The following is a 27351-nucleotide window of genomic DNA, read 5'->3' as shown; positions in this document are numbered from 1 at the left end:
ACATTCTTACAATTATCCTTAAATTCACCAACACCCTTCTTTCCTTAATTTAAATCAGTTAATCTATCACCATAATATTGTTGTCTTGATAAAATATATTAATATTAATTTCATATTTAAAAGGAAATAAAAATTTTACAGGGATGGCAAACGGAGCGCTTCTTCCCTTTGTCTTAGAAAGCCGTGACCATTTCTCTCATGTTACAAACCTCTAATTATGATTTTCTGGTGTCTATTTAATATCCATGTTCGGTGTAACTGTGTCATTTCGATCGGATGCGTGTTTGCCTTCCTATTGCCCAATGGATTGTTCGGCTCTTATTCTTACGTGCGTCAAGTTGAAAATTCCTAGGTAACTTTCTGTTTCCCCTGCTTATTTAGATTTGTGAATTTGTCACAGAATTAATGCGTGTTTTTAAGACTTCTTGCCCTCAGTTTACCTATTTGGGAATGATCTTGGGGGATGCTCCTGGAATCCCTAATTCGGCGCAATTTGAGAGTTCTGGATAAATGTCTTTTGTATTTCGGCGATTTGAATGACTTTTAGTGGACCGTCTAATGTTAAAATCAGGTTTAGGTATACATTTTGGTGATTGATGTCTCTGCTGCTTGGAGAGGCTTTTCTTTGAGTCTTTAGCATTAGTTTCATTTTTATTATGCTTTCTTTAATTTCTTTTTATTATTGAGGCACTTCTTTTTATTGTCTTGACTGAAAAACCTCATTGACGTGTTTCTTTCATCTTCGATGAGTCATCTATTAGGAATTTATTATTGTTGTGTATGATGCTAAATGGAAGGATCTGTTGCAACTAGAAAAGCAGGTAACCAGAGCACGATAAATTTTATTTTGTTTTATAAATATTTATAGAAGTAAGATAACCACTAACCACTTGTCATTTAATGACATTCTACAGGAAAGTTGAACCATCTTGGTTGCACCATGTACCTTAAACTTGACACGCAATTTGAGACTTCTGGATAAATGTCTTTTCTTATATTTCAGCGATTGGAATGACTTTTAATGGGACGTCTAATGTTAAAATCTGGTTTAGTTATACATTTTGGTGATTGATGTCTCTGCTGCTTTGAGAGGCTTAATATGGTTTCTTTAGTATCTTTTTATTTTAGAGGCACTGGTTTTTATGGTCTTGACTGAAAAACCACGTTGATGTTTTTCTTTCATCTTCAATGAGTCATCTAATAGAAATTTATTATTGTTGTGTATGATGCTAAATGCAAGGATATGTTGCAACTAGAAAAGCAGGTAACCAGAGCACGACAAATTTTATATTTGCTTTATAAATACATTTATAGATGTGAGATAACCACTAACCACCTGTCATTTAATGACATTCTACAGGAAAGTTGAACCATCTTGATTGCGCCATTTACCTTCAACTTGACACCAACCTTTACATTCATCTGGTTTTATATTTAAACCAACCTTGCTTTTCTGAAATATTAGTGGCAAGTCAAATTGAATACGTTTGCATTCTCTATGAAAATTTGGTGTTTGACCTCTATTTCCCTTCATAATTGTAGATTTGGAAAACTAATGTCTCCTAGCACCGTAGTTCTTCTTTGCTAGTGATGTTGTGGATTTACCTGACTCACCAATGTCTTATTTCCCTCCAACTATAGGTTAATGCAGCAATCTGTGAATCGTCTAAACAGATTAATATGTTGAAGTCTGAGCATGTTTCTTTAACTGACAAAAATGCAGAGCTGAAAAAATGAAATATTAGTAGCAAGTCAAATTGAACATGTTTGCTTTCTCTATGAAAATTTGGTGTTTGACCTCTATTTAGCTTCATAACTGTAGCTTTGAATGACTAATGTCTCCTAGCACCGTAGTTCTTCTCTGCTAGTGATGTTGTGGATTTACCTGACTCACCAATGTTTGATTTCCTTCCAACTAAAGGTTAATGCAGCAGTCTGTGAATCGTCTGAACGGATTAATATGGTTACAATGATGTCTTTGATGAGCCTTCAATGGGATGGGCTCGATATGCTCATACTATGCGGATATGGGTGTTCAACTCTGGTTTCTTTTATATTAGACCAACAATACCATCAATAGAACTTTTGGATCGTGTAGCAGTTCGGTTAGCTCGGGAATCAAAAACATGGGACCAGGCAGCCTTTAACGAGGAGCTTTTTTCTATAGACATTATTTTTTTCTATGGACTTTAACGAGGAGCTTGGAGTAGGATCCAATTGTCTGTATCACTAACTGTTTCTATAGACATGCTTAAACATGTCTTTACTGCTTGAAGTACTATTTCTTTTGTCCGTACAAATGATACTATTGAATTTTGCTCGTTTACAAAGCCAAGAACCATTACAAACTTCTGTTAAGCATTGTTGTGTCTTTCTATATCAGTTTCACCTATTGGATCTGGATCAAGCTGACTCGGTTTCTTCTCTTTTTTGTGGTGTATTTGGTGCATTCCTATTAGTATTCTTCTTCGGGCTTCCAAGTTGACCTTGACATGAAATCAACCATTTATTTTTTATCATATTCTCAGAGTCTTCAATCTGATCTTTCCTATAAGAACTATTGAATGATTCATTACATCAGCGTACTCGAAAACTCCAGCAACAAGTCCAAATCGAGGGTCTTAGGCTTAGGCTCTGCTCATCTGCTGTTCTAGTATGCTTTTTCACCATACACGCCTGTGAAACTTACATTTTGATCGATTTTTACGGGTAATATTGGGACAGGTTTGAGGAATTGAGGATGACACATACATTTCCTGCTCTCTTTCAAACTAGCTAAATATAACTTCAAACTGGTATTTTTCTGTAGAATCCTACAAAAGATGCTGTCCCAAGAACACCTACAGTATTCAGTTTACAATAATGTACAGTATGGATTCAACAAACCTCTAGTTCAGAACCAATACGGTGAGCATTATACAACAGGGAAATGGATTGAGGACCCGCCGTGTTTAAACAGGATAGGGTTAAGACTCTAAATTAGTTACTTCACGAACAACGGGGGGAAAAAATTAAAACCATGTTCTAATTTGATGCAGCTTCAAGCTTCCCATTTGCGCTGAAGTAGCTGCCATTCTTCTGGCTGGAAGCTGAATTGCTTCCTCTTTGACTTTCTTGAGTTTGAGAATTGCCTTCACCTTCTGCCGCTTGGAATACAGATGAATTGGTATCATGCATGTCTCCACTTGAAATTGCCTCTTGCCCACACAAACAACTAAGTTGGTCCTGGTTTTACAAAAGAAATGAAAACCAAGCATGATATTAGCATCACCATTGAAAGGAAGCTCGTTCCAGTTCTTTGGTTTTACAAATTAAAACTCATTTGACATGCTTTGGGTCTATGAAATACCACTAATTAGACCTTACAAAATAAGATTCAATGAAGTTTGAAGGGTACTCAATTCTCATCAACATAAATACATGACTCCGCAAAAAAATGAGAAGAATTAAAATGAGAAGGTGGAAGCAGGTGGTTGTGTTTGTGGGTGGCAACTGGGTAGGGTAGGAGCAGATTCCATTGACAAGTGTTTCCTGGTAGTGGTTCCTCTGGTCGAAAAGAACCCTTTATGCTGGGATTAGTTAGCCTTTCTGCCAGTGTAGTTTTTATTCATCAGAGGACTATAGGCTTCCACTCTCTTCTATTAGTTGACTGAACCATTGTCTGGTTTGTTATTTTAGGCCTTCATCCTGGTCATATCGAATATCATGTCATGCATGACCTAGATCCCCACATCCTGGTCCAATAGCAGTGTTGATACTCAAATATTAATTTTGGTAATTTTTTTGTGGTTTTTTTAGTTATTCTTGACTCTTTTTTAATCAAATAAAATATAGTGAGGTGCTAAAATTATAATAAATTTCTTGCAGCCACTCCAGGTTGGATTGTGATTATTTCTATTGCCTCTTGGTTCTAACATTGTCATGCAAACTGCTTGGTGAGTTTTTTTTCTTTTCTTTTGTTGATTGCATGCCATTGAGGAGTGAACTTTCATAGGATTTTTTATTTTATTTTTATGAAATGATTTTTTTCCAACATTCATGGGATTTTATTGCACTAGAAGTGAAGAATTTAAATGTTACGGCATCTGGAACTCTACTGCAAGAAGCCAACTCAAAATTGATTACCAACCACTGACCTACATTAGGTCTTCTTGGAGTTTTCTGGCTGCAATGAATTCTCGTGTTACCATCCCAATTGTCTATAGAATGTCTTGTCCTTTTTCCATCCTTTGCTGTGACTATAATGCAAACACCTTTTCTGATTACTGATGCACCATCAACTTTTGCTATGTTCAGCTGCTCGGCGGGGACTGTTTTGCTTGTGTACTCTACCTTCAAGGCTATAGAGAACAAGGATCAGAAGGATCAGGAAAGATGGCTTTTGTACTGGGCAGGCAAGTAAGTGTTCTCAAGTTTATGTTCTAGTTTTGTTTAACATCTTCTTTTATAACCGTATTTACATCCAGAACTTGAGAGATTTGGATAAGAAATTTTCTTATTGTCTTGGTAACAATGTTTCAGAGTTTGTTGTAGTTGGTAGAACAATTGGTTTTGTTCACTTAGTATCTTACACATGCTTTTGTACTTTATAAATAGTTTTGGATATGGCTTGAACTATTCTAATAAACATACCTTGAAAGTTTCTTGTGCAATATTCTATTAATTCATCTCAGAAAGATCTTTCTGCTAAAAATTTTACATGTCTTGTGGAAATTAGCAAATTGAACTGTTGTTAATAAATAAATAAATAAATAAGTAAATTATGATAGTTGTTGACTTCATACTAGGTCATTAATATTCTTTATTGAAATGCAATGAAGATCAGACATGGGGCTCCCCTCCCTCTCTTTGTCATGATGATGGGAAAGTGGAAGGCTTCCCCTTGTAGTATGCTCTTTCAAATGAAAACTGTTGTGTGATTTGCATCTTTAAGTATCTGGCTGGTAGATGTTTGGCACTCTCTTGGGTTCATTTGGTGCACATTTCTCTACCTCTCTTGGTGCAATTTTTCCTTGAGCTAGAATCCTTGCTTTTACAATAAATTGGAGAGTTTAGGATTATTATCTCTGAGAAGGTCAATGGTCTATGCTCCCATAGCCCATTGATGTGAGCAATTAGTATTGGAAGGTGCTTAATTGTTGAACGGAGAAATATTGGGAGATGCTGTTAGTTGGATGGAACAAAAAATATTATAAGGAAATTGTTGGACACTTCAGAGAAACGTTTTTTTTTAGATTAATTATTGAGGGGGCTCAACAAAGAGGAAGAAGTACGTGTGAGAGAACAGCATAAACAGTTGAAAAACAAAATTAAAAGATACAACATTATCAAACACACACAAGGTACAAAACTAGTCACAATGGGAGAAAACTGCTGATAGCAAGGTGCTGGTGAGTAGAGAAGATAAATATTTACGATAGGCCCAAACATCTTATTCTTGTCTTACAAGATTCAAAGTATTTGCTTCAATTCAAATCCTAAGCTGCATCCTTCTACGCCTTGGGAGTTGCATCATGAATGTTTTTGTATATTAACCTCTCATGTAGATTAGGATCCTTCTTCTAACTCAGAAAAGGAAAGGATAGATCCCAGTATATGCTACTTCTGATCTGCCTTGAATATTGGTGGTTGAGATGTGATCTAGAATTTCATAGTTCAGATAAGGAAAGCTTGGAGATCCATATACACATATTGCTGGAAAAGGGATTTGTCGTGAAAAGTTTGTGAACTTACTTTCAGGGATTCTGGCTAAATTTGAAGAATATGTCCATGCAAGTACCTTATCATTTTCACATATTTTAGGACGTTTTTTGCTATTTCATTTAATAACATAAGATTTTTTCTCACTAGTCTAAAGGAAACTTTTCTTACTGAGGGTGGTAACCGCATATATGAATATTAATTTTCTTTTCTTACTGCATGGTGTAACAGGAAACCAGCATATTGACTGGTGTGCTATTTGTTGGTCTTCAACATTTATGTGATTCTGCTTACTGCTTTTTTTCATTTTTGAATAAGAGGAGAGCGATCTCATGTGATTCTGCCCACTGCTTGATGTGATATAGTTGAATTTATAAAACCTTAAGTGGTTCAGCTTGCTTGATGTTTACTCATCTGCTGCCTAAACTTCTAGTCACATTTTTTTTGTGTATTTGTTACAAAAGACTTTGGGGCTCTGTACTTGCAGTGCCCTTCGTACCTTTACTTTAAATTTGCACTCCTTGTGTGGTTCCAGATTCCATCTGGTGAGGTATGTTTCATTAACATATCATTCGACACAAACTTAAATTCAACAGTGTGTTCTTCTCTTAAACCTCTCTGGCAAATATTCAGGGTAGTGCAATTTGCAAGGCTCCCATGGATGCTGGAAAAGGTTGTATGCCCTTGTTATTAGTAGCTGTCTAGAGACACCCTTTTTTTCAGGATACACTAGTCCATTTATGCCCTCGTCATAAGTAGCTTCCTAGAGACACCAAAGGAAATTGGCAGCTGGTCACTGGGCTGTCTCAGCCTTCCCGCCCACCTGTCATGGCTACCTGGGCCCCTCCACCAACGGGCCATTTCAAGCTAAACTTTGATGGAAGCGTTCTTGGTTGCCTGGGTCTTGCAGGTTATGGAGGGGACATTCACAATGCAAATGGTTATTTCCTTTTCTCTTTCGTGGGCCCTCTTGGCATCTCCGACTCCACAACTGCAGAACTCTTTGGATTGCTGAACATATTCAAAGTATTCACTAGCTGGCTTGCAGGCCCCCTCTGCATCGAAGGGGACTCAAAGACTGTCATTAACTGGTGTGCAAAATTTATCAGATCTCCGTGGCGCTATTGGGATATGTATTCAGAAATCTGTAATTTAATTTCTTCTTTAAATTGTAATTGGAAGCACATTCCTCGCTTTGCCAATCATTTGGCAGACATTCAGGCTAAAACGGGTATTTCACTTCAACACCTTGTTATGGATGAAGGCCCTCCTAGCTAGTTTTGTTTGTTCTCTTCACTCTCTTTTATAGTATATACACCTCATTTAAAAAAAAAACTACCTAGAGACACATTAGTCTGCCCTTTTTTTCAGGACATTCAAGTCCATCTATGCCCTTGTTATCAGTAGCTTCCTAGAAACACATCTGTCTACCCTTTTTTAAGGACACACTAGTCCATTTGTTGGTTATTCTTTGGAAGCTATAATGAGCACAGCTGCTGTAGGTTGGGTATTGTACCTTTTTGTCAACTTTCAAACTCACTAGATATTTTAGTTGCTTTACCAAGCTTTAGTTGCTTCTGGTTTTATACTTGTTTCTCTTCAGTTAGTTTCCAAAAACCTCCACGATATCTTCTCTAAGCTAATTCAGACTTGAAGGAACTGCATCTTAGTGAAGTACACTTGTTAGATGTCTGATGCCTTAAAACCTCCTCTCAGGTCGACTTTATACTGTACTTGTGAAAATTATCAATACGTGCCATCTCTTATTTATGCTTTTTTTTATATTTTATTTCTGTAACTTGTCTTGTTTCTGAATTGTCTCATATTTCTTTGTTGCCTTGCTGTTCTTATGAACTGCTGCTACTGTTGCATTCCATGACAGAAGAAAATTAGGAGAGAGCATTAGGTTTAAGTTTCTTTGTATGGGCTATAAGACAATCCAACTATATCTGTTTGTTCGTGTTCTTCTGTCAGGGTTCAAGATGATTATATAGGAGGCATCTGCGGCCTTTTCTTTTGAAACATCAGGCTAGACTAGACAGTCGCGTAAACTTTGCTTCCAGTGAAGTGGTAAGCCTCCAACCTTTATTTTTTTCCCTCGTGGGAATCCTGTCTATTGAAGTAGAACACTTGTTTTTCGGTATAGATTTGTTTAAGAAATAAAGTTGTGTGCCTTGCAAAAAATAAACATAAAACTAAAATTGATCTCAATTGGTTAGGCCAGTTGTCAGCATCAATCTTCACACTTAACATCAATATTTTGGCCAGTTTCAACTGTAACAGAATTTTTTGAATGTATTGAAGGTGGAGGTCTATTTTCCTCTTTACTCAACTTTGATATTCTCCTCTTTTAAGTAGTCCTCAAAGTAATGCACTAAAATGTGACAGCATCATTTCATTAAAAAAAAAAAAAAAAGACTAAAATGTTAGCACTTCTAGTGAGACCAGCCATCTTCTTCTTTTCTTTTTCTATGTTTCTGAATGATCAACTTTTTTTTTTGACAAACTGCAAGCAAGAATATGGAGTTATAAATCTAGTAGCTTTTTGAAGAGTTTTGTTACAAACTGGTTCAAAGTTGTAATCTGGCTTTCTGTCGTGATCAAATCTCCATATACTCTTAACCAGTTGTGGTTGGAAGTATCGGTTTTCATGTGTTAGTATTTTTTCATTTGAGTTTTATGTCTTTTTTTTTTAATTCCAAATTATGCATCAACAAGTTTCTTTTGTAGCTATGCACAGAATAATTTTTTAGATGAAATTGTGGCCAGTTCAAGGCTCTGGAATCAATATATACTGCCCAAAATATTGGCTCATGTGAAATTGACAATTATGTATAAACTAGTCATGTATTTTTCCTGTTCTGAGTAAGAAAAATTATTGAGAGAATGCTGGTTGATTATGTAATGACTTGATTATGACTGCGAGCATCCAACCTGCAGACCAGATTTGTCAGCGTCCATCAGGCTGAAATTCAGTTCGTGAAGAAAAATCTTGCGAGTCTTCTGTCATCAGGTAAAAAACTATAAGAGCCATTGATGCATACCATTAGTTCCTGTAAACCTCTTCACAGTTCCTTATAAATCGCTATTGTGAATATCGTAACCCCCTTAAGTGTAACTGAAGTAAATTTATTTATAAGACCATGTAGTTTTCAAAAGAAAGAAAAAAAAAGATCTGTACTAACCTGTAGATGTCATATATTAAATCAAAATATAGGCTTTTCCATGATGAGTGCTCAATCTTGCAGTGCTGGGCTTGACCATGGAATTCTTGCTGCATATGGGCCCTCTTTTTCTTTCATTGAAAAAATTATTACTCAATTGTTGATAATTCAAGATAGTAATGGATCCTTTTGTTTTTGTTTTTTTTTTTCTGAAAATTAGTAAACCAAATTATGAAGGATGTGAATCAGCCAGTGGTGCGTCATCCTCCTGCGATTAAAGGACCAACTGAACAAAATGGAAGGTCGAACCCTGAAGATTGACCTTTCCATTCTTTTTACAAACAGATGTATATACGGCAAGCTCGCGTTTGCCCCTTGCTTGGGGGACTCTCATCATCTGCAGTGAGTTATAACTTGGTTGGAAGGGAAGTCTGATTCCCTTCCAACTATAGGTTAATGCAGCAGCCTGTGAATCGTCTGAACAGATTAATATGTTGAAGTCTGAGCATGTTTCATTAACTGAAAAAAACGCAGAGCTGAAAATACAAATCAGGGAACTAAAGATGAAGCTCCAGTTGGCAGAGCAAGGAAAGGATGAAGCTGAGAAACAGTTTCTGGTACTAGGCCAATCCCATTAAGCAGGTCCATTTGGTACAGTTAAGACCGTAAGAACAAACCCAATAGTGCTTGCTGATGAATCTATTAATTCTAGACTAGCAAAAATTCTTGAAGAAGTGGCTGTCGGGAAAGAGCTTATTGTTGTCTTAGCCAACTGGAATGTGCGGGACAAGCATTCAAAAAGTCGGCCTACCAAATTATTTGGTTGTAGCATTGGATGATGAAACTGCACATTTCTGTAAGTCAAAAGAGGTCCAGCGTTATAGAAGAGATTTTGTTGGAAGGACAGGGAGTAACCATACCATTTCAGGATTGAACTTCCGCATCCTGGGTTACAGTGTTCTTCTCTCAGATGTTGATATAATGTACTTGCAGAACCCATTTGATTATCTTTACTGGGATTCAGATGTGGAGTCAATGAGTGGTTATCACAAGACCATGACAGCTTATGGTTACAATGATGTTGGTGGTGAGCCTTCAATTGGATCAGCTCGATATGCTCATACTATACGGATATGGGTGTTCAACTCTGGTAACCATATGCTGTCATGTTGTTGTGACCATCACAAACTAATTTCTGTAGCTCAAGTTTGTTGTACATTTGTGTCAATTTTTTTGTTAAACCTGCATAGCCACTTTTACTAATAAATTATAAAATAATTACTCTCGGATATTTATATAGTGTACTTGTAGAATCCATTTGATTATCTTTACCAGGATTCAAATGTGGAGTCCATGAGTAATGGTCACAAGAACATGACAGCTTATGGTTACAATGATGTGGGTGATGAGCCTTCAATGCGAATATGGAAGTTCAACTATGGTGATGAGCCTTCAATGCAGATATAGGTGTACAACTCTGGTGATGAGCCGTCAATGGGATGGGCTCGATATGTTCATACTATGCGGACATGGGGGTTCAACTTTGGTGATGAGTTTTCAATTGGTTGGGATCGATATGCTCATACTATGCGGACATGGGGGTTCAACTTTGGTGATGAGTTTTCAATTGGTTGGTAACCTTATGGTGGCATGTTGTTGTAACCATCACTCTTGTTGTCGTGACCACCACAAACTGATTTTTGTAGCTCAAATTTGTTGTACATTTGTCTTAGATTTTTTTGTTAAATTTGCATAGCTGCTTTTACTAATAAATTATAAAATAATTACTCTCGGATTTTTAAATAGTATACTTGTAGGACCCCTTTGATTATCTTTATCGGGATTCAGATGTGGAGTCCATGAGTGATGCTTACAAGAACATGACAACTTATGGTTACAATGATCTGGGTGATGAGCCTTCATGCAGATATGGGTTTTTAACTCTGGTGATTAGCCTTCAATGCAGATGTGTTCAACTTTGGTGATCAGCCTTCAATGGGATGGGCTCGATATGTTCATACTATGTGGACATAGGTGTTCAATTCTGGTGATGAGTTTTCAATGGGATGGGAGTGATATGCTCATACTAAGCGAATATGAGTGTTAAACTGTGGTAACTGACAATCACTCTTGTTGTTGTGATGACAATTTGTGGTGGTCACAATAACAAGAGTGATGGTCACAACAACATCATACTATAAGGTTATTAGAGTTGAACACCTATATCCGCATAGTATGAGCATATCGCTCCCATCCCATTGAAAGTTCATCACTAGAATTGAACACCTATGTCCGCATAGTATGAGCATATCGAGCCCATGCCATTGAAAGCTCATCACCAAAGTTTAACACATCCGCATTGAAGGCTAATCATCAAAGTTGAACACCCATATCTGCATTGAAGGCTCATCACCCACATCATTGTAACCATAAGTTGTCATGTTCTTGTGACCACGACTCATGGACTCCATATCTGAATCCTAATAAAGATAATCAAATGTGTTTTAAAGGTACACTATACATATATCATCTTCTCTAATTACGCTCTTGTACCATCATCATGTGAAGAACACTAATTTATACCTTTTTGACGTGAGAAAAGTATTTACCTTAATGTGACTTTGAGATGTCTTCCAACAACCATTTTTATGTGGTTATATTAAGGCCCGGTTAGTGCACCCGAAGGGTAAGTGAAAGTGATTATACTCGCTTACCCAAAAACGGTAGTGTGTGCACTCGAAGGAAAGTGAAAGTGAATAAACCAGTTCAATCACTTTCACTCTCTCCATTGTAAAACGAGTGTTGGTTCATTCGCTTTTAATCGTTCACTCGATGCTCTTTGCGTCCCACTCTCATTCAACCTTCCCTCGCTTGTCCTTCCTCTCGACCTTCTCTGTTTCCCCTCTCTCGCCTCTTGCTCTCAGTTTCCGCCTCCCTCACATCTGGCTCTCTTCTTCCCCTCTCTTGCCTCTTGCTCTCTCTTTTCCCTCTCTTTGCTTCCCCTCTCTCTTGCCTCTTGTTTTCTGTTTCCCCCTCTCTCACCTCTTGCTTTTTTTATCTTTTGTAATTATATTATTAATTTATACTTTATTAAAATATGTCTTATGTTATTAATAAAATATAATATTTATTTATTTATTGTATTCATTAATGTTATTACTATATTAAATTAGTGATTTAAGAGTGATAATTAAAATGGTTAAATTAAGTATTTGTTCGAGTATTTTTGTTTAATTATTTTATTTTTATAATTAATTAAACTAATCATTTTTATTTTTTTTATTATATTATTAATTTATACTACGTTAAAATCTATCTTATGTTATTAATAAAATAATATATTTATTCATTTATTATATTCATTACTATTATTATTATATTAAATTAGTGATTTAAGAGTGATAATTAAAATATTATTAAAGTAAGAATTTGATCAAGTATTTAGACATTATAAAAGTATACATTTTTTTATTAATTAGTGCATAGTTAATTTTAACTTGTAATTATTTTATTCATTTACACTAAATTGCAATCTATCTTAATTTATTAATAAAATATCTTATTTAATTAATTATTATGTTAATATATTTTAATATTACATTAAATTACTTATTATAAAAGTAACCATGTTTGTTTAGGTTTATTATCTGTTTAGGTATATGATCTATCATGGTTGATCCGATACGAAAAGTCATTTGGTGCAAAACATGTGAAATAGTTGTTAATCGAACGACTGAGATAGTCGTTGATTGGACGGCTGAGATAGTCGTTGATCGGACGGCTGAGATAGTCGTTTGATCAGACGGCTGAAATAGTTGTTTGATCAGATGGTTGAGATAATCATTGATCATAATCAGACGGTTGAGATAGCCATTTCGCATATTTCGCACCAAATGATTTTTCGTATTGGATTAGCCCTCTATGAACTATTTAGGTATATTATAAAAAGTAACATATTCTCTTGTTTACATTACATTTTCATTTTGGTCACTAACACAAGAAATTATTTTTAGGTGCACTTTACATCGAGCACATTAACACAAAAATGTGATTCACTTGCATTAGATAATTCACTTTCGCTTTTCATTAACTTAAATCACCAGCATCCTTCTTTCATAATGTTGTTGTTTTGATAAAAATATATTAATATCGATTCCATATTTAAAAGGAAATTAAAATTTTACAGGATGGCAAATGGAGCGCTTCTACCCTTAAGTCTTAGAAGGTGGTGACCATTTCTCTCATGTAACAGACCTCTCACAGATTAATTTAAATTAATCTCTAAACAGTTAATTATGATTTTCTGGTTTCTATTTAATATCCATTTTCGGTGGAACTTTGTCATTTTGAGCGACGACTTCTCTTCCTTTTGTCTCTCTGTAGGCAGTCGTGAAAGACTGGAAGGGTATGCGAGCTTTTGAATAGAGGAGAAGTATCTCATTACCTCTTCCGGTTTGGCTCTACGGAATTGGAGTAATGACGAGTCGTAGAGACGGCCCGCTGATGAGGAACGGCGGTAATGTGATACGCGAATTACGGGGATCAAGAATCGCCGCCGCTGTTGCCATCGGAGTTTCGATCGGATGCGTGTTTGCCTTCCTATTTCCCAATGGATTGTTCGGCTCTTATTCTCACGTGCGTCAAGTTGAAAAATCCTTGGTAACTTTCTGTTTCCCCTGCTTATTTAGATGTGTGAATTTGTCACAGACTTAATGCGTGTTTTTAAGACTTCTTGCCCTCAGTTTACCTATTTGGGAATGATCTTGGGGGATGCTCCTGGAATCCCTAAGAGATGATGTTGTACATGTTAACTCGGCGCAATTTGAGAGTTCTGGATAAATGTCTTTTGTATTTCAGCGATTGGAATGACTTTTAGTGGACCGTCTAATGTTAAAATCAGGTTTATGGTGATTGATGTCTCTGCTGCTTTGAGAGGCTTTTCTTTGTGTCTTTAGCATTAGTTTCATTGTTAATATGCTTTCTTTAATTTCTTTTTATTATTGAGGCACTTCTTTTTATATTCTTGACTGAAAAACCTCATTGACGTGTTTCTTTCATCTTCGATGAGTCATTAGAAATTTATTATTGTTGTGGATAATGCTAAATGCAAGGATCTGTTGCAACTAGAAAAGCAGGTAACCAGAGCACGACAAATTTTATTTTGTCTTATAAATACGTTTGTAGAAGTATGATAACCACTAACCACCAGTCATTTAATGACATTCTACAGGAAAGTTGAACCATCTTGGTTGCACCATGTACCTTAAACTTGACACCAACCTTTACATTCATCTGGTTTTGTATTTTAACTAACCTTGATTTTCTGAAATATTAGTGGCAAGTCTAATTGAACATGTTTGCTTTCTCCATGAAAATTTGGAGTTTGACCTCTATTTTGCTTCATAAATGTAGCTTTGGATGACTAATGTCTCCTAGCTCCGTATTTCTTTTTGCTAGTGATGTTGTGGATTTACCTGACTCGCCAATGTGTGATTTCCTTCCAACTATAGGTTAATGCAGCAGTTTGTGAATCATCTGAATGGATTAATATGTTGAAGTCTGAGCACGTTTCATTAACTGACAAAAATGCAGAGCTGAAAAAATGAAACATTAGTGGCAAGTCAAATTGAACATGTTTGCTTTCTCTATGAAAATTTGGTGTTTGACCTCTATTTCGCTTCATAACTGTAGCTTTGGATGACTAATGTCTCCTAGCACCGTAGTTCTTCTTTGCTTGTGATGTTGTGAATTTACCTGACTCGCTAATGTCTGATTTCCTTCCAACTATAGGTTAATGCAGCAGTCTGTGAATCGTCTGAACGGATTAATATGTTGAAGTCTGAGCATGTTTCATTAACTGAAAAAAATGCAGAGCTGAAAAAACAAATCAGGGAACTAAAGATGAAGCTCCAGTTGGCTGAGCAAGGAAAGGATCAAGCTGAGAAACAGTTTCTGGTACTTGGCCAATCCCATAAAGCAGGTCCATTTGGTACAGTTAAAGCCCTAAGAATAAACCCAGTAGTGCTTGCTGATGAATCTGTTAATTCTAGACTAGCAAAAATTCTTGAAAAAGTGGCTGTTGGGAAAGAACTTATAGTTGCCTTAGCCAACTGGAATGTACGGGACATGCTGGAGGTCTGGTTCACGAGCATTCAAAAAGTCGGCATACCAAATTATTTGGTTGTAGCTTTGGATGATGAAACTGCACATTTCTGTAAGTCAAAAGAGGTCCCTCATTATAGAAGAGATCCTGATGATGGGATAGATTCTGTTGGAAGGACAGGGAGTAACCATGCCATTTCAGGATTGAAATTCCGCATCCTAAGAGAATTTTTGCAACTGGGTTACAGTGTTCTTCTCTCGGATGTTGATATAGTGTACTTGCAGAACCCATTTGATTATCTTTACCGGGATTCAGATGTGGAGTCCATGAGTGACGGTCACAACAACATGACAGCGTATGGTTACAATGATGTCTTTGATGAGCCTTCAATGGGATGGGCTCGATATGCTCATACTATGCGGATATGGGTGTTCAACTCTGGTTTCTTTTATATTAGACCAACAATACCATCCATAGAACTTTTGGATCGTGTAGCAGATCGGTTAGCTCGGGAATCTAAAACATGGGACCAGGCAGCCTTTAACGAGGAGCTCTTTTTCCCTTCCCATCCTGATTATACTGGGCTCCATGCTTCCAAGAGAGTTATGGATTTCTATCTCTTCATGAACAGCAAAGTACTGTTTAAGACTGTAAGGAAAGATCCCAACTTGAGCAAGGTGAAACCAGTGGTTGTTCATTTGAACTACCATCCCGATAAGCTTCCAAGAATGAGAGCGGTAGTGGACTTTTATGCACATGGCAAGACAGAAGCACTGAAACCTTTCCCAGATGGCTCGGATTGGTAGCAGGCCAACTTACTAGCCTGCTGTTTTAATGAAATTTACTGTGTTCAACATTTTCATGGCTTTTTGGATTTGAATATCTGTAGCTATACTGTTGAGTTTTCTCAAGGCGAATTGCTTTGCATAACAAACTTGTGGAGTAGGATCCAATTGTCTGTATCACTAACTGTTCCTATAGACATGCTTAAACATGTCTCTTTACTGCTTGAAGTACTGTTTCTTTTGTCCGTGCAACTGATACTATCGAGTTTTGCTCGTTTACAGAGCCGAGAATCATTACACACTTCTGTTAAGCATTGTTGTGTCTTTCTATATAAGTTTCACCTATTGGATCTGGATCGAGCCGATTCGGTTTCTTCTCTTTTTTGTGGTGTATTTGGTCGGTGCATTCCTATTAGCATTCTTCCTCGGGCGTCCAAGTTGACCTTGACATGAAATCAACCATTTATTTCTGATCATATTCTCAGTCTTCAATCTGATCTTCCCTATAAGAACTATTGAATGATTCATTATATCAGCATACTCGAAAACTCCAGTAACAAGTCCAAATCGAGGGTCTTAGGCTTAGGATCTGCTCATCCTGCTGTTGTAGTAAGCTTTTTCACTGTAGACGCCTGTGAAACTTACATTTTAATCGATTTTTACGGGTAATATTGGGGCAGGTTTGAAGAATTGGGGACGACACATGCGTTTCCTGCTTTTTTTCAAACTAGGTAAATATAACTTCAAACTGGTATTTTTCTGTAGAATCCTACAAAAGATGCTGTCCCAAGAACACCTACAGTATTCAGTTTACAATAATGTACAGTATGGATTCAACAAACCTCTAGTTCATAACCAATACGGTGAGCATTATACAATAGGGAAATGGATCGAGGACCCGCCGTGTTTAAACAGGATAGGGTTAAGACTCTAAAACTAATTACTTCACGAACAACGGGGGAGTAAAAATGAAAACCATGTTCTAATTAGATGCAGCTTCAAGCTTCCCATTTGGGCTGAAGTAGCTGCCATTCTTCTGGCTGGAGGCTGAATTGCTTCCTCTTTGACTTTCTTGAGTTTGAGAATTGCCTTCACCTTCTGCCGCTTGGAATACAGATGAATCGGTATCGTGCATTTCTCCACTTGAAATTGCCTCTTGCCCACACAAACGACTAAGTTGGTCCTGGTTTTACAAAAGAAATGAAAACCAAGCATGATATTAGCATCACCATTGGATGGAAGCTCGTTCCAGTTCTTTGGTTTTACAAATTAAAACTCATTTTGACATGCTTTGGGTCTATGGACTACCACTAATTAGACCTTACAAAATAAGATTCAATGAAGTTTGAAGGGTACTCAATTCTCATCAACATAAATACTTGACTCCACAAAAAAATATTGATAATTTAGGCTGCCCAAAGTTCCAACCAATGGGGATTTTACCACCTTTTAATCCTGCTAGCTCTTTTTTGTTGTTGTTAAAATGTATATGCGTATGATAAATATGAAACTCATTTTTTTTTTTTAACTTGTGATATTTAAATATTAAACTCAATGAATCATAAAGAAGCTAAAAAATGGAACAATTCCAAAAACAAACAAGAAGACTGAAACATGGTAGAGACAACTGAAATCACCCACCCTTATAGATGAATTTTCAGATGTAAGCTTTTCACATTCTTCAGCAAGCCGTTGAAGCTCATCCCTCAGTGATCGATTCTCATTACTCAATGTATCTACCTTTGCGGCCAACTCTTCACACTCGGCCTGGAGAAAGAAATTTTTTCTTTAAGATGAGGAAGAAGTAAAACTTATACACATATTTCCAACTTCTCAATATAGAAGGATATGTTTCATTCATTAGTAAGAGGCGTCCATGTGTTGAACGCATGGAAGCTCCATCAAGCACCAGAGCATTTCTTAAGATTCATTGCACCACAGCAGAGGTAAGGCCGGAATTTCAGTTTCTCATCGCCCAGAAAAAAAATGCATGCAGGATGCATGAAGACACAAATTAAATCTCACTGACCAATTAGATCCTTTTCCAGGCTAGTTTGTAGATCACACTTGTACCAATTCAAGAAAACAAGTTTTGGTAAAAGACAGTAGTGCGTATATATACACATTTTACATACACGATGAAATAGCAGAAAGTGATTGCACTTATCATAAAATGTACAAAAGCCAATTGAGAGAGTTTTTGTGAAGCTCATGTCAATCAGCTGTCGACTTGATTAGGGTAACATACTGGCCTTCTGAGATTACAAGAAGACCTTAGTTCTTCTAAGGCATAGGCAATTCATTGTAAGTGTTTGCCCTCATAAAGCTGCAACTAAAATTCTAAGTTTTATAGCATCATTTTTTTTGTTTTTGGGGAAACAGATAGCATGACTTCTGCCCAAAACTGAACTTGAATGAAGTGGTTTAAGGGCCTGATCATGACATTTATTAATTCCATTGCAACTTTTCCAAATGGAGCTTTGAGATCTTTACAGGGTTGCCACTTTCCAGTCCACTAAAATTGTAATTCACGGATTTGCATTTTTGAGTTCAATGAGAGCCTTTCAAGAAAGAAAGAAAAGAAGTGTCCTAGTTTAGGCCCTAAAAATTTCAGGCTGCATCCAGTCTCACTAAAAAAAGGAATGTACACGACACACAGAATAATTTGAGAGGATATATTATTGTTATTCAAGAAGGTTCTAACTAGTTTGAAAACAAGCTAAACCGACGGTGTGTTTTATAAAGAGAGAAGCAACCTGCCGGCTGAATGATCTTAGAGATAATTTTTACTCTACTAAAGCTTCAGTTAATGAAAGGTGGATGAAGTTTCCAAAGTCAAAAAATCTAAAAATAGCATAACCCTAAAGTCAGGATTCCACCCCAACATGAATACCTGCTTGCGCAATCTCGACCTTCTAGCAGATTCACGATTAGACTGCTTCCTCCTCTGTCTCTTCAACTCACGCTCATCCTGGCAAGAAAGAAGAGAATAAGAATTAAGGAATAGGGGAGATAGATAAAATATAATAAATACTTATAAGATTGTATATGCTACACCACATTGAATTTTGAATATCAACAATATGCATTAAATTTTCATCAGCTTCCTTTCCATAGTTCTTGACTGTGGTTCTTGTTCGTTTCTGTTTAACCATTTCTCCTCAAAGGTAATACTAAATGTTTGTTAAAGATTTAAGTCAGAGTTTTCCTTCAGAAACTTTTTCTGTCTGAGCGCAATGACTTTACCATTTATCAAAAACCAACCACATTTTAAGACATTTACTCCAATGTGCAAATTGACAAAAAAAACAATGTTCTGTTTTGTAATTTTTCATGAGAACAACTCGCTCCTTTTATATTATTTTTGGAATAAAACCATTTTATAAGATCTTTTTTTTCTAGAGTGTTCAAAAATATTCAGAGAGAAAAATGGCAAAACTAATGTAACATGTAAGTTAAAAGATGTTGAAGTGTTACTCACATTAATCCACATGTCTGGTGGGACCCCTTCACGTCCAGCCATTGGTGGTGGCACCACCATTGATGGTGTGCTAGCTGTGTTAGGCCTACCCTTTACGGGCATGCCTCCTGCAGGAGAAGAGTTCCAGAGATCCATCCCAATATTCAAATTTGTTGCAGGCATAGTTACAGCAGGCTTCCCTGGTATTGAAACTGGAAGGCTTGCTGACCCTCTATTAGCTAAGGATGAGTCAACTGTTGCAGCAGAGTAGAGAGGAACATTATCTTGTTGTACATTTGCACTTCTACAAGTTCAAGTTAAGACCTAAGAAAGTAACATCAGTGAAAATCATGATGGAACTTTGACAGAGTAGAAAACAATGGGAAACTTTTTAAGGTCTCTTTCTGATGTTAGTGCCCCAAGGTAGAAGTGTGCTGGTATGAGAGCAGACATGGAAAAATTGTCATATTTCACGTCAAACATCCACCATAATTCAACGAAAATATGAATCAGGAACACAGAAAGGGACATGTCTCTCTTCAATGTAATACTTTTAGCATCCCTGGATTAATAGGATATATGCTCCTATTACTCTGATATGTGAACTTGCAACCTAAAGAACGAAGTTGCAGATATTAGGAACATCCAAGAGAGACCAACTGCAAACTGTTAGAGTGTTCATGTTTATCCACGATTTCCCATTTCTCAATTTCCTGCTTTTTTAAAGATGTCAATTTCATTTAAATGACACTAAAATAGACTTCAGGTACTCAAGACAAAGATGATACCATCTGCAAGCATCTGATTGAAACTTCTCTTCCTGTTTGCAGAAAAATCCTGAAGAAGAAGCAAAGGTTAGCACATATCATAACTCTATACTTAAACAAGGTATTTTAAATGATAACAATGAGAAATAAAGCACAGTATACACACAAGGAAGACAAATTCATACATGTTGATTAGCATTTTCCTCACTTGCATCAGATGAATCTTCGCTTCCACTTTCTCCACTGTTCACAGAAACTTAACTTAGTTCTATTTGTTCTAAAAAGAAGAAAACAGTTAAGATGCAACATTTCGCCAGAATATCAAAGTTTAAACACCTTTGGGATGCAGCATCATTTGCTGATCCAGAGGCAGCTTTTCCACCATCCCCAGATTTTCCACCAGTATTTCCTGAGCTGCCTTTGGACTTCTTCATTGAACTGCGGTCTCTCCTGTCTGATGGCTTCCCATCTGTTTCTGCTTGTGTAATTGCCGTTCCTTGGGCCTAAAGAAAGATAGTTATTCATCAAAGGAAATATGACAGTTCTTCCAATTCTTTTTCTAATATAGATATTCTAAATAATGTCTACTATCTGAGAGAGGAAACTTGCAGGGAAAAAGCAAGCACATTTAAACAAGACATAGAAATAAGTTCTTTCTTACCGAAGCCATGGATGGGTGAGCATATATTCCACCATGAGGATATATGGGAGGATAAGGTAGCGGGGTCCCATATGGTGGCATTAAATGCTGAAACCACCAGCAATCAAGCAGTAAGAAACTTCATACTCACCAGATGATCAAAGAGCTAATGTTTCCAAATATGACATGTGCTTATATAATATCACCTGGCCTCCCCAAAGATAGGGATGAGGAGTTGGAGAAGGAACCGTTGGGGGGTAAAATGCAGGTGAAGGAGCAGCTCCAGCTCCATAATATGCCTAGTCAAAGAGGCCAACAGTAAGCTCTTTACTTTTTTCCAACAATATGCAGATATAAATGACTATTTGAAATGTTCTCAATGCCAAAGGTTTATCACTTGAGGCATGAAGCACAACTTACAGGAGTGTTTTACCACCCACTGAAATGTTACAGCATAAACTTTTGTAGGCCCCAAACGTTTAGTCTTAATAAAATCATACAGGAGTAGAAGAAAAGGCTGAGAAAAAGAACATTAAGGTCTGTTATCATCTGGATTTATGGTTATGTACCTAAGTGCTAGTTCGTATATATGAATGAAAGAACCTGATACAGCTACATAAAATTACATCAACTTCTGTTCATATCAGTTTTAACATAAAAAGATCAATGGGAACCATATGATTGGCTCCATGGTTGGGTACATAAAATGATGGTGACACTGATATAACTTACGGAGTGCTGAAACAAACTTAACTGAACTATTACAATCAGTAAATCTAAGTCATTAGAAGTAGAAGTATCTTTAATTGAAATGATAGAATAAAGCAGTGAATTCTGCAGAGCAGAGCAAAAGGAAAAGATAAAATATTTCCCAGTAATACACTCATAAAATATTTCCCAGTAATACACTCATGGATGTGGCTGCCGAGCCAGACTCGATCCCCTTGTAATCAAGTTGAGATAAGCAGATGGAAGCAAACATGTGTTCTTTCTCAGCAAGTATTAAAACACTTCTTATGTAAATGAAGCACATCCTTAAATTTGAATGGGAAAGCAAAAACAAACAGGTGTCTCGAACAAGATCACTTTATAGTTGATGCATAGCTCATAAATACCTCACCCTTTAGGGTGCATGCCATCTATATACAGCACTTCCCATGCCCTTCTCTTAAGTCATTCTTGTATTTTGACCTTAATAAATGCCTTACAAAAGATTCTAAAAAATTGGCCATTTACTTTTAGATGAGAAAAATTAAAGTCCCATCTCTCATCCTCCTTGCTTACTATCATAAAAAGTTAAAAATTTATTTCACAGTTTGCTGCACTGGTCTTAACTATAACAAGTCTTCCTCAATGTACTGAAATTCCTTGCATTTTTTTCAAACTGTTAATGGCTATTAGCGTGCATATGACCCAGCATAGAGCAGAAATTTTCTTAATTTGGAAAACAAATAGAGAGGATGTACATATTCCAATAATGATTAGAAAGATATACTAAAAACAAGCAAACTTAGTTTGATGACAAACTGGGAGAGGAGTTGGCCAATCAGGATATGAAGGTGTAGTTGGTAATTCCTGCAATGTCAAAACAGAGTCTCAGCATTTCTTCATCAAACCATCAACAAAACCAAAGAGGACTTTTATTGCATAGGCACCAATAACACAAGTACACAGACAGAGACACATAGCACAACCTGAGTTGTCGTGGTGGGTTTGGCAGGCTTTGCAGATCCACTTTCTTCCTTGGACCCCATTCAGCATAGTCAAGAAAAACGTGGCAGCTAAATTATAAGAGGGGTGCTTCCTGCAGTCAGTTCTATAAAATTTGTAAATAAGCATGTTACATATGAACTTGATACATCTTGAATGTCCATTCCACAATATTTCAAAAATACAGGTTACAACCAGTTCCATGTCAACAAGATGCACTGAAATGCAGATTGGGTTGACAGATTAGTATTTTCACTTGAAACTGAAAAGTTCAAGAGAAGCTGGGATCTCCTTCGTTGTGCATATGTGCCTTCTTCTTCAATTAACACAATATCAAAAAACCAAACAATCAGAAAAATACTTAAATGAACCTGTAATATAACACAAACTCCTAGCATTAAGCACCTTTAATGAAAAAACAAATATTGGCCAGGTAGTCATTTGACAAAAGAATAACTGAAGAAGTTAATGAGCAGAGTCGTAATTTTTAAGATGATAAGTCTACCCATTCAAAATTCATTATTTTTTTTTAATAGAACATGTTTACCCATTCTAAATTCATTGTTTTGTTATTGTAAGGGTAAACCATCATTAAAAAGTCATCAGTTTGTTAAAGGCATCATTAAGGGAAATGATCCTTCCCATAACTTCCAATGTCTATTAAGCAAATACCTACAACATTTGATCTTCCATGAGTAAAATTTTAACGGGATATGTTATATTATACTATCAAATACATAAGTATATGACACAATTTTAGGGATAGTAAGAGAGCATGCAGTGTAACAGTGATACATAGGTAATTAATTTTTGGAGTAAAGTATACTCATCTAATGTATTCACCGGGCATCTTATGGATGTCATGTCCTCTCAAATCCAATTGAATTTATCAGAGAAACATGGATAAGAAAGAGTAGTTAGCCTTCAAAATTATCTGTTCCACATGCCCAGGAAATGAATGGTTTTAATAGTAAATAATGGAAGTAGTTCCAAAAATAAAAACATTATACCATTGTGGAAAGTGTACTTGTCTGCATCCGACTATCATTCTGCATTATTGGACCTGTAGGCCTGCATATTGCCCCAGCCATGGACTATTACAACAAGTTTTGGCTAAAGATGTAGGGCAGAGGTCCTTGACCAGGTGTCCACACTCCACACAGATGAAAATGAAACAAAATTTTTGAATTTGCAGCACATTCCCAATGGTGAGCTAGCTGGAACCACTTTTTTTTAGTAAGCATGGATTATAAATACTTGCGGAAGTTCAGTTAATACTACACAACGTTCAAACAATCCATCTGTACACAACGCTGACAACTGTATAATTGATCTGTACAGATTTGAGATTGCAGTCACTGCAAAAGGTGCAGATTTATCCATGCTCTAACAAAGCTCAACATAATCTGTGTATCAGTGCACAAACATTTCGTTCTTGTTAAATCCATGATACAGTTATGCCTTTCCTATGGTTCATTGGAACTTACCAAGAACTTAAGAGGTTTAGCTTCTCCCAAGTTACTGTTGATGGCAAATAGCAATTTAATACCTTGTGCAAAAATTCTGTCAGTTATTCTTTTAGAATTTGCACACTAAACTCTACTGTTGTCTTCCTATTTAAGCACCCCACATCAATGTCAAACAATAGTGATTTCAATGGGAATATTGTCTGAGTTCATGGTTAGGTTAACGTGCAAACTATCTGTATTCCTGGTTAGACTAGTATGATACACATTCTGACAAGCAGAGGGTGAATGATCCGCTGAGGAGTGATGTTCCCCAGTTATCTTAAGCTTAAAGTCAGAATAATGGACCTTGCAAAATGAACGGAGAACAAAGCTCTCTAAAAAATATAATAAGGACCTAGATGGAAGACTACCAAACAAGAAACGTAGAACAGACAACTTTCCATTTCGAACACATTAATGGTAATGACCTTCTTACTGGAAGCAATTGCGACAAAATAGGTTGAATTTCAACTCAAAGGAAATCAAGTAAGAGGAAACGAAAATCGACATCAAACCGAATCAGAAGAAGCAATTCGTTCTAGCAGTGGAAGTATTTGATACTTTGCCAACACTGACCAACAGAAACTACTCTTATGAACAAAAACAAAAGGTGAAAAGGATATACTGCAAATATTAACTTGAAAAGAAAAAAGAAAACAGAAAAAATTCAACCGACTTCGATAACACCATATGCGGTCAGAAGCTCCAATAGTTTTCAAAACCCAACAGCAAAATAAGTATAAACTTCAAACCATTCAACTGAAAGCACCAATAATAAAAGAAAAATAGCTATTCAAAAACTCAATAAAAGCAAGCTAAACTTTTGGGTCGGTTAGCAATCCTGCGAACAGACAAAAACACGACAGAAGGAAAAATCCGCAAATAAAACCAGTGAATTTCAGTAGCATCCAATTCCCTAACTAACCCCAACCCCTAATTAAATCCAACTGGAGAAACCCTAAAAAGCAATAGAAATAAAAATCAACAGGGACGAGAAATTGACCTGTGTTCATGGCGTCGTTAGCGAGAGGCGACAGAAAGCTAGCGAGTGAGGTGGAAGTCCAGGTCGGACCGATCTAGCTCTTCGTGGTAGCCAGACAAGACTTATTTTCTCTGTTTTTCGCGACAGCAGGGATCAACGGTTGATATGACCACTAATTGAGGTATCAACGGCAGCTGGGAGAGTACGGCGGTTGCTTAGAGAGACCAAGAAGAGCTGCGGTAGCCTGCTGTGTGCTGACCTCTTCTCTCTCTCTCTCTGCTACGTGTCTCACCTTCTCCACGTTACGTCCGGTTGGCCGCCTCCGATAGGAATCCTGTACTCGTTGCACAGATGACACACGGGATCTTGCTCTTTGTCCACTAGGCATTCTGTGATTGGTAGTAGAAAAGTGGTGGGCCATGGGTGATCTTAGGTTATCTGATTAAAGAGTGGTTTTATTGGGGAGAGCGGCTCATTATCCCGTTTAATTAATAATTAAGGATAATACTAATTTAATTAAAGAGTTTGAGCTTTTGAGATGCCAATGTTATTAAAATCAAAATGGATTAACCTTTTGAGTTCAATTGGGTCTAATTCTTGTTCTATCTTATAATATTATAAGGCCAGACCCACTTGACTCTCCACATTGCAAGATCATTAGAGGGAAGTCGGTCTCCCCTCTACCCTCACGGTCTATTTGAAACTCCATGAAAATAAAATAAAATAAGAATTTGATCATTATTATTCCAAAAAATAATTAGTAAAAAAAAGATTTTGATCTTTATCTTATTTTTTTGTTAACTATTTTTTTGAATAATAATTTTTCTTTTCTTTTCTAGGGGTTCCAAACAGACCCTTATTGACCTAAAAAGGGGGGAGACGAGGGGGAGGGGAAGCCGGGAGCCAAAAGAGCCCTCCTCTTCTCCCTCTTTTTCTTTGAGCGATAATCAATTAGAGATCTTCATCGTTTACAAAATAATAGAGGAGAGGGTTCAATGAATTGTGTTAAAAGAAGTTATCATATGAAATCCTATTTGAGTTGGTAGGAAATTTATATCCAAGGAAAAACTTAAAAAAAAAATATCAGGATACACATTTCCAAAAAAATAAAATAAAATTATATTAGTGTTTTACTAGGAAATTACATGAATTTTTTTAAAAATATAAAAAAATTAAATGAACTTGTTAGTGTTTTTTCAGGGAAATAAATAAAAATTAATAATCAATCTCACACAATACCATACTTATCAATTAAATTTTCAGTAAAATATCAATGGTAAATAAATTGCCTCATGCCGAAAGTATTACAACATCAATTGTCAAATACTTATTCAAAAAAAAAATTTATGGTTTTTCGACCCATCCTAGTTGGAAAATTTTATGTTAAAATTTATATGATTTCTCTGGTAAGAAATTTCAACTAGGAAAATGTCACCGGGAAATAAGATATACTAATAGTTTCTATAAACGTATTTCTACTAGAAATATATTTCCAACGTTTTCTAGAAAAAGGCACTAACACGGCTTTAGAGAAAATAGATCATCAAATAAAAAGTAAAAAGTAAAAATTTACTCCATGGGGACAAATGAGGACCTATTTAAATACAAATAGGTCTTTACTCGACCCTAGAGGTGTCATCTTATTCGTTTATCTGATTTTTTATTTGCTATTTCAAATAATTATATTTATTTGTGATTATAAATGAATAGAAATGGATAAGGGTTAATAGAATAAATCTTTATTTTAGTTGATGCATTTGAGAGGAAACATTATTCAAGTGTCCTTTTTAAAGAAATTTTATATTTTTTTAATGATATGTTATACATTGGAATAACATTGTTTTTGGTCTTTTTTTTAATATGAGTATTTATTTTCTAATAATTTTCTATGATTTTACATATTTTAAGTTATTCTTATTTTTATTTTATTTATTTACTTGATTTCGTTTCAATAAGTAGGTAAATAAAAATTATATGTAGAATAGCTTACTCTATACACAATCTATTGTATATCAAGTTTTTTAATAAATTATATACAAATGGAGTCGAAACAACCTATCCCCACCTTGTCCTTATAAACCCAACTTAAACTTGACTCATTCCCACCATGTCTCCGTGAATCTAACTTAATCTAGACTCATCCCCCACCTCATCTTCATAGGTCAAGTTTGGGGAAAGTCCCAACCCAAAATCAAATGGGTTTTTTTTCCGCACCAACCTACTAGGTGAAACCTAAAATCCGAATTGTGGTTTTTGGATTGGGTCGAGTCGGGTTGGGTTCCCATAAAACCCGACCCGATGTCGACCCCTAATCATAAATATGTAATTTGTAAATTTTTATGCTTTCAAATTTGAACTTATAATTAAAATGAAGTAAATATATATATATATATATATTAGCTGGCAGTATATTTTTCTTATGAAAAAACAATCTCCACTGCCATTTCACAAGTAAAAGGTGAATTGAGCCTAGTCGGAATTTTGTTACTATCATACAATTCGTATCTTGAAGAAAACTAGTTAATGAGCTTC

The 27351-nt window shown here is 36.1% G+C and overlaps 2 protein-coding genes and 1 pseudogene across 6 annotated transcripts; 2 read left to right on the top strand and 1 right to left on the bottom strand.

The window, feature by feature from the left end:
* Nucleotides 1-4243: 4243 nt before the first annotated feature.
* LOC137952094 (arabinosyltransferase RRA3-like) lies at nt 4244-10763 on the top strand (annotated as a pseudogene).
* Nucleotides 10764-13222: 2459 nt separating this feature from the next.
* On the top strand, nt 13223-15997 carry LOC137951538 (arabinosyltransferase RRA3-like). The gene is made up of 2 exons (XM_068798260.1): nt 13223-13523; nt 14655-15997. The coding sequence occupies exons 1-2, from the start codon at nt 13341-13343 to the stop codon at nt 15771-15773; spliced, it is 1302 nt and encodes a 433-aa protein (XP_068654361.1). The 5' UTR covers nt 13223-13340; the 3' UTR covers nt 15774-15997.
* A 493-nt stretch (nt 15998-16490) lies between these two features.
* On the bottom strand, nt 16491-25120 carry LOC137951775 (G-box-binding factor 1). Of its 5 annotated transcripts, none has more exons than XM_068798672.1 (13): nt 24841-25120; nt 23340-23400; nt 22314-22645; nt 22147-22194; nt 20826-20918; nt 20641-20727; nt 20316-20482; nt 20165-20222; nt 20001-20049; nt 19234-19466; nt 18646-18723; nt 17394-17519; nt 16491-16935 (listed from the first exon to the last, which is right to left on the bottom strand). In XM_068798672.1, the coding sequence occupies exons 3-13, from the start codon at nt 22371-22373 to the stop codon at nt 16735-16737; spliced, it is 1200 nt and encodes a 399-aa protein (XP_068654773.1). In that variant the 5' UTR covers nt 22374-22645; nt 23340-23400; nt 24841-25120; the 3' UTR covers nt 16491-16734. The 5 variants fall into 5 exon arrangements, with proteins under 5 accessions (XP_068654773.1, XP_068654775.1, XP_068654776.1 ...); XM_068798674.1 differs by having other exon boundaries at nt 22314-22435; XM_068798675.1 differs by having other exon boundaries at nt 22314-22423.
* Nucleotides 25121-27351: the final 2231 nt, after the last annotated feature.

This window comes from Aristolochia californica, unplaced genomic scaffold, assembly GCF_029961685.1.
Source record: "Aristolochia californica isolate CCGP_79_NKW_82.1479 unplaced genomic scaffold, dmAriCali1.0.hap1 SCAF_15, whole genome shotgun sequence".
NCBI classification, from domain to species: domain Eukaryota; kingdom Viridiplantae; phylum Streptophyta; class Magnoliopsida; order Piperales; family Aristolochiaceae; genus Aristolochia; species Aristolochia californica.
The sequence above is the reverse complement of the archived record's forward strand: the minus strand, read 5'-3'. Positions and strand labels throughout refer to the sequence as shown.

Coding starts and splice junctions, on each gene's coding strand:
- LOC137951538 (XM_068798260.1), top strand. CDS start 13,341: ATGACGAGTCGTAGAGACGGCCCGCTGATGAGGAACGGCGGTAATGTG. Junction 13,524..14,654: donor GTCAAGTTGAAAAATCCTTG/GTAACTTTCTGT, acceptor TTCCAACTATAG/GTTAATGCAGCAGTCTGTGA.
- LOC137951775 (XM_068798672.1), bottom strand. CDS start 22,373: ATGGGGTCCAAGGAAGAAAGTGGATCTGCAAAGCCTGCCAAACCCACC. Junction 20,919..22,146: donor ATTGGCCAACTCCTCTCCCA/GTTTGTCATCAA, acceptor CTCTTTGACTAG/GCATATTATGGAGCTGGAGC. Junction 20,728..20,825: donor CCTATCTTTGGGGAGGCCAG/GTGATATTATAT, acceptor TGGTGGTTTCAG/CATTTAATGCCACCATATGG.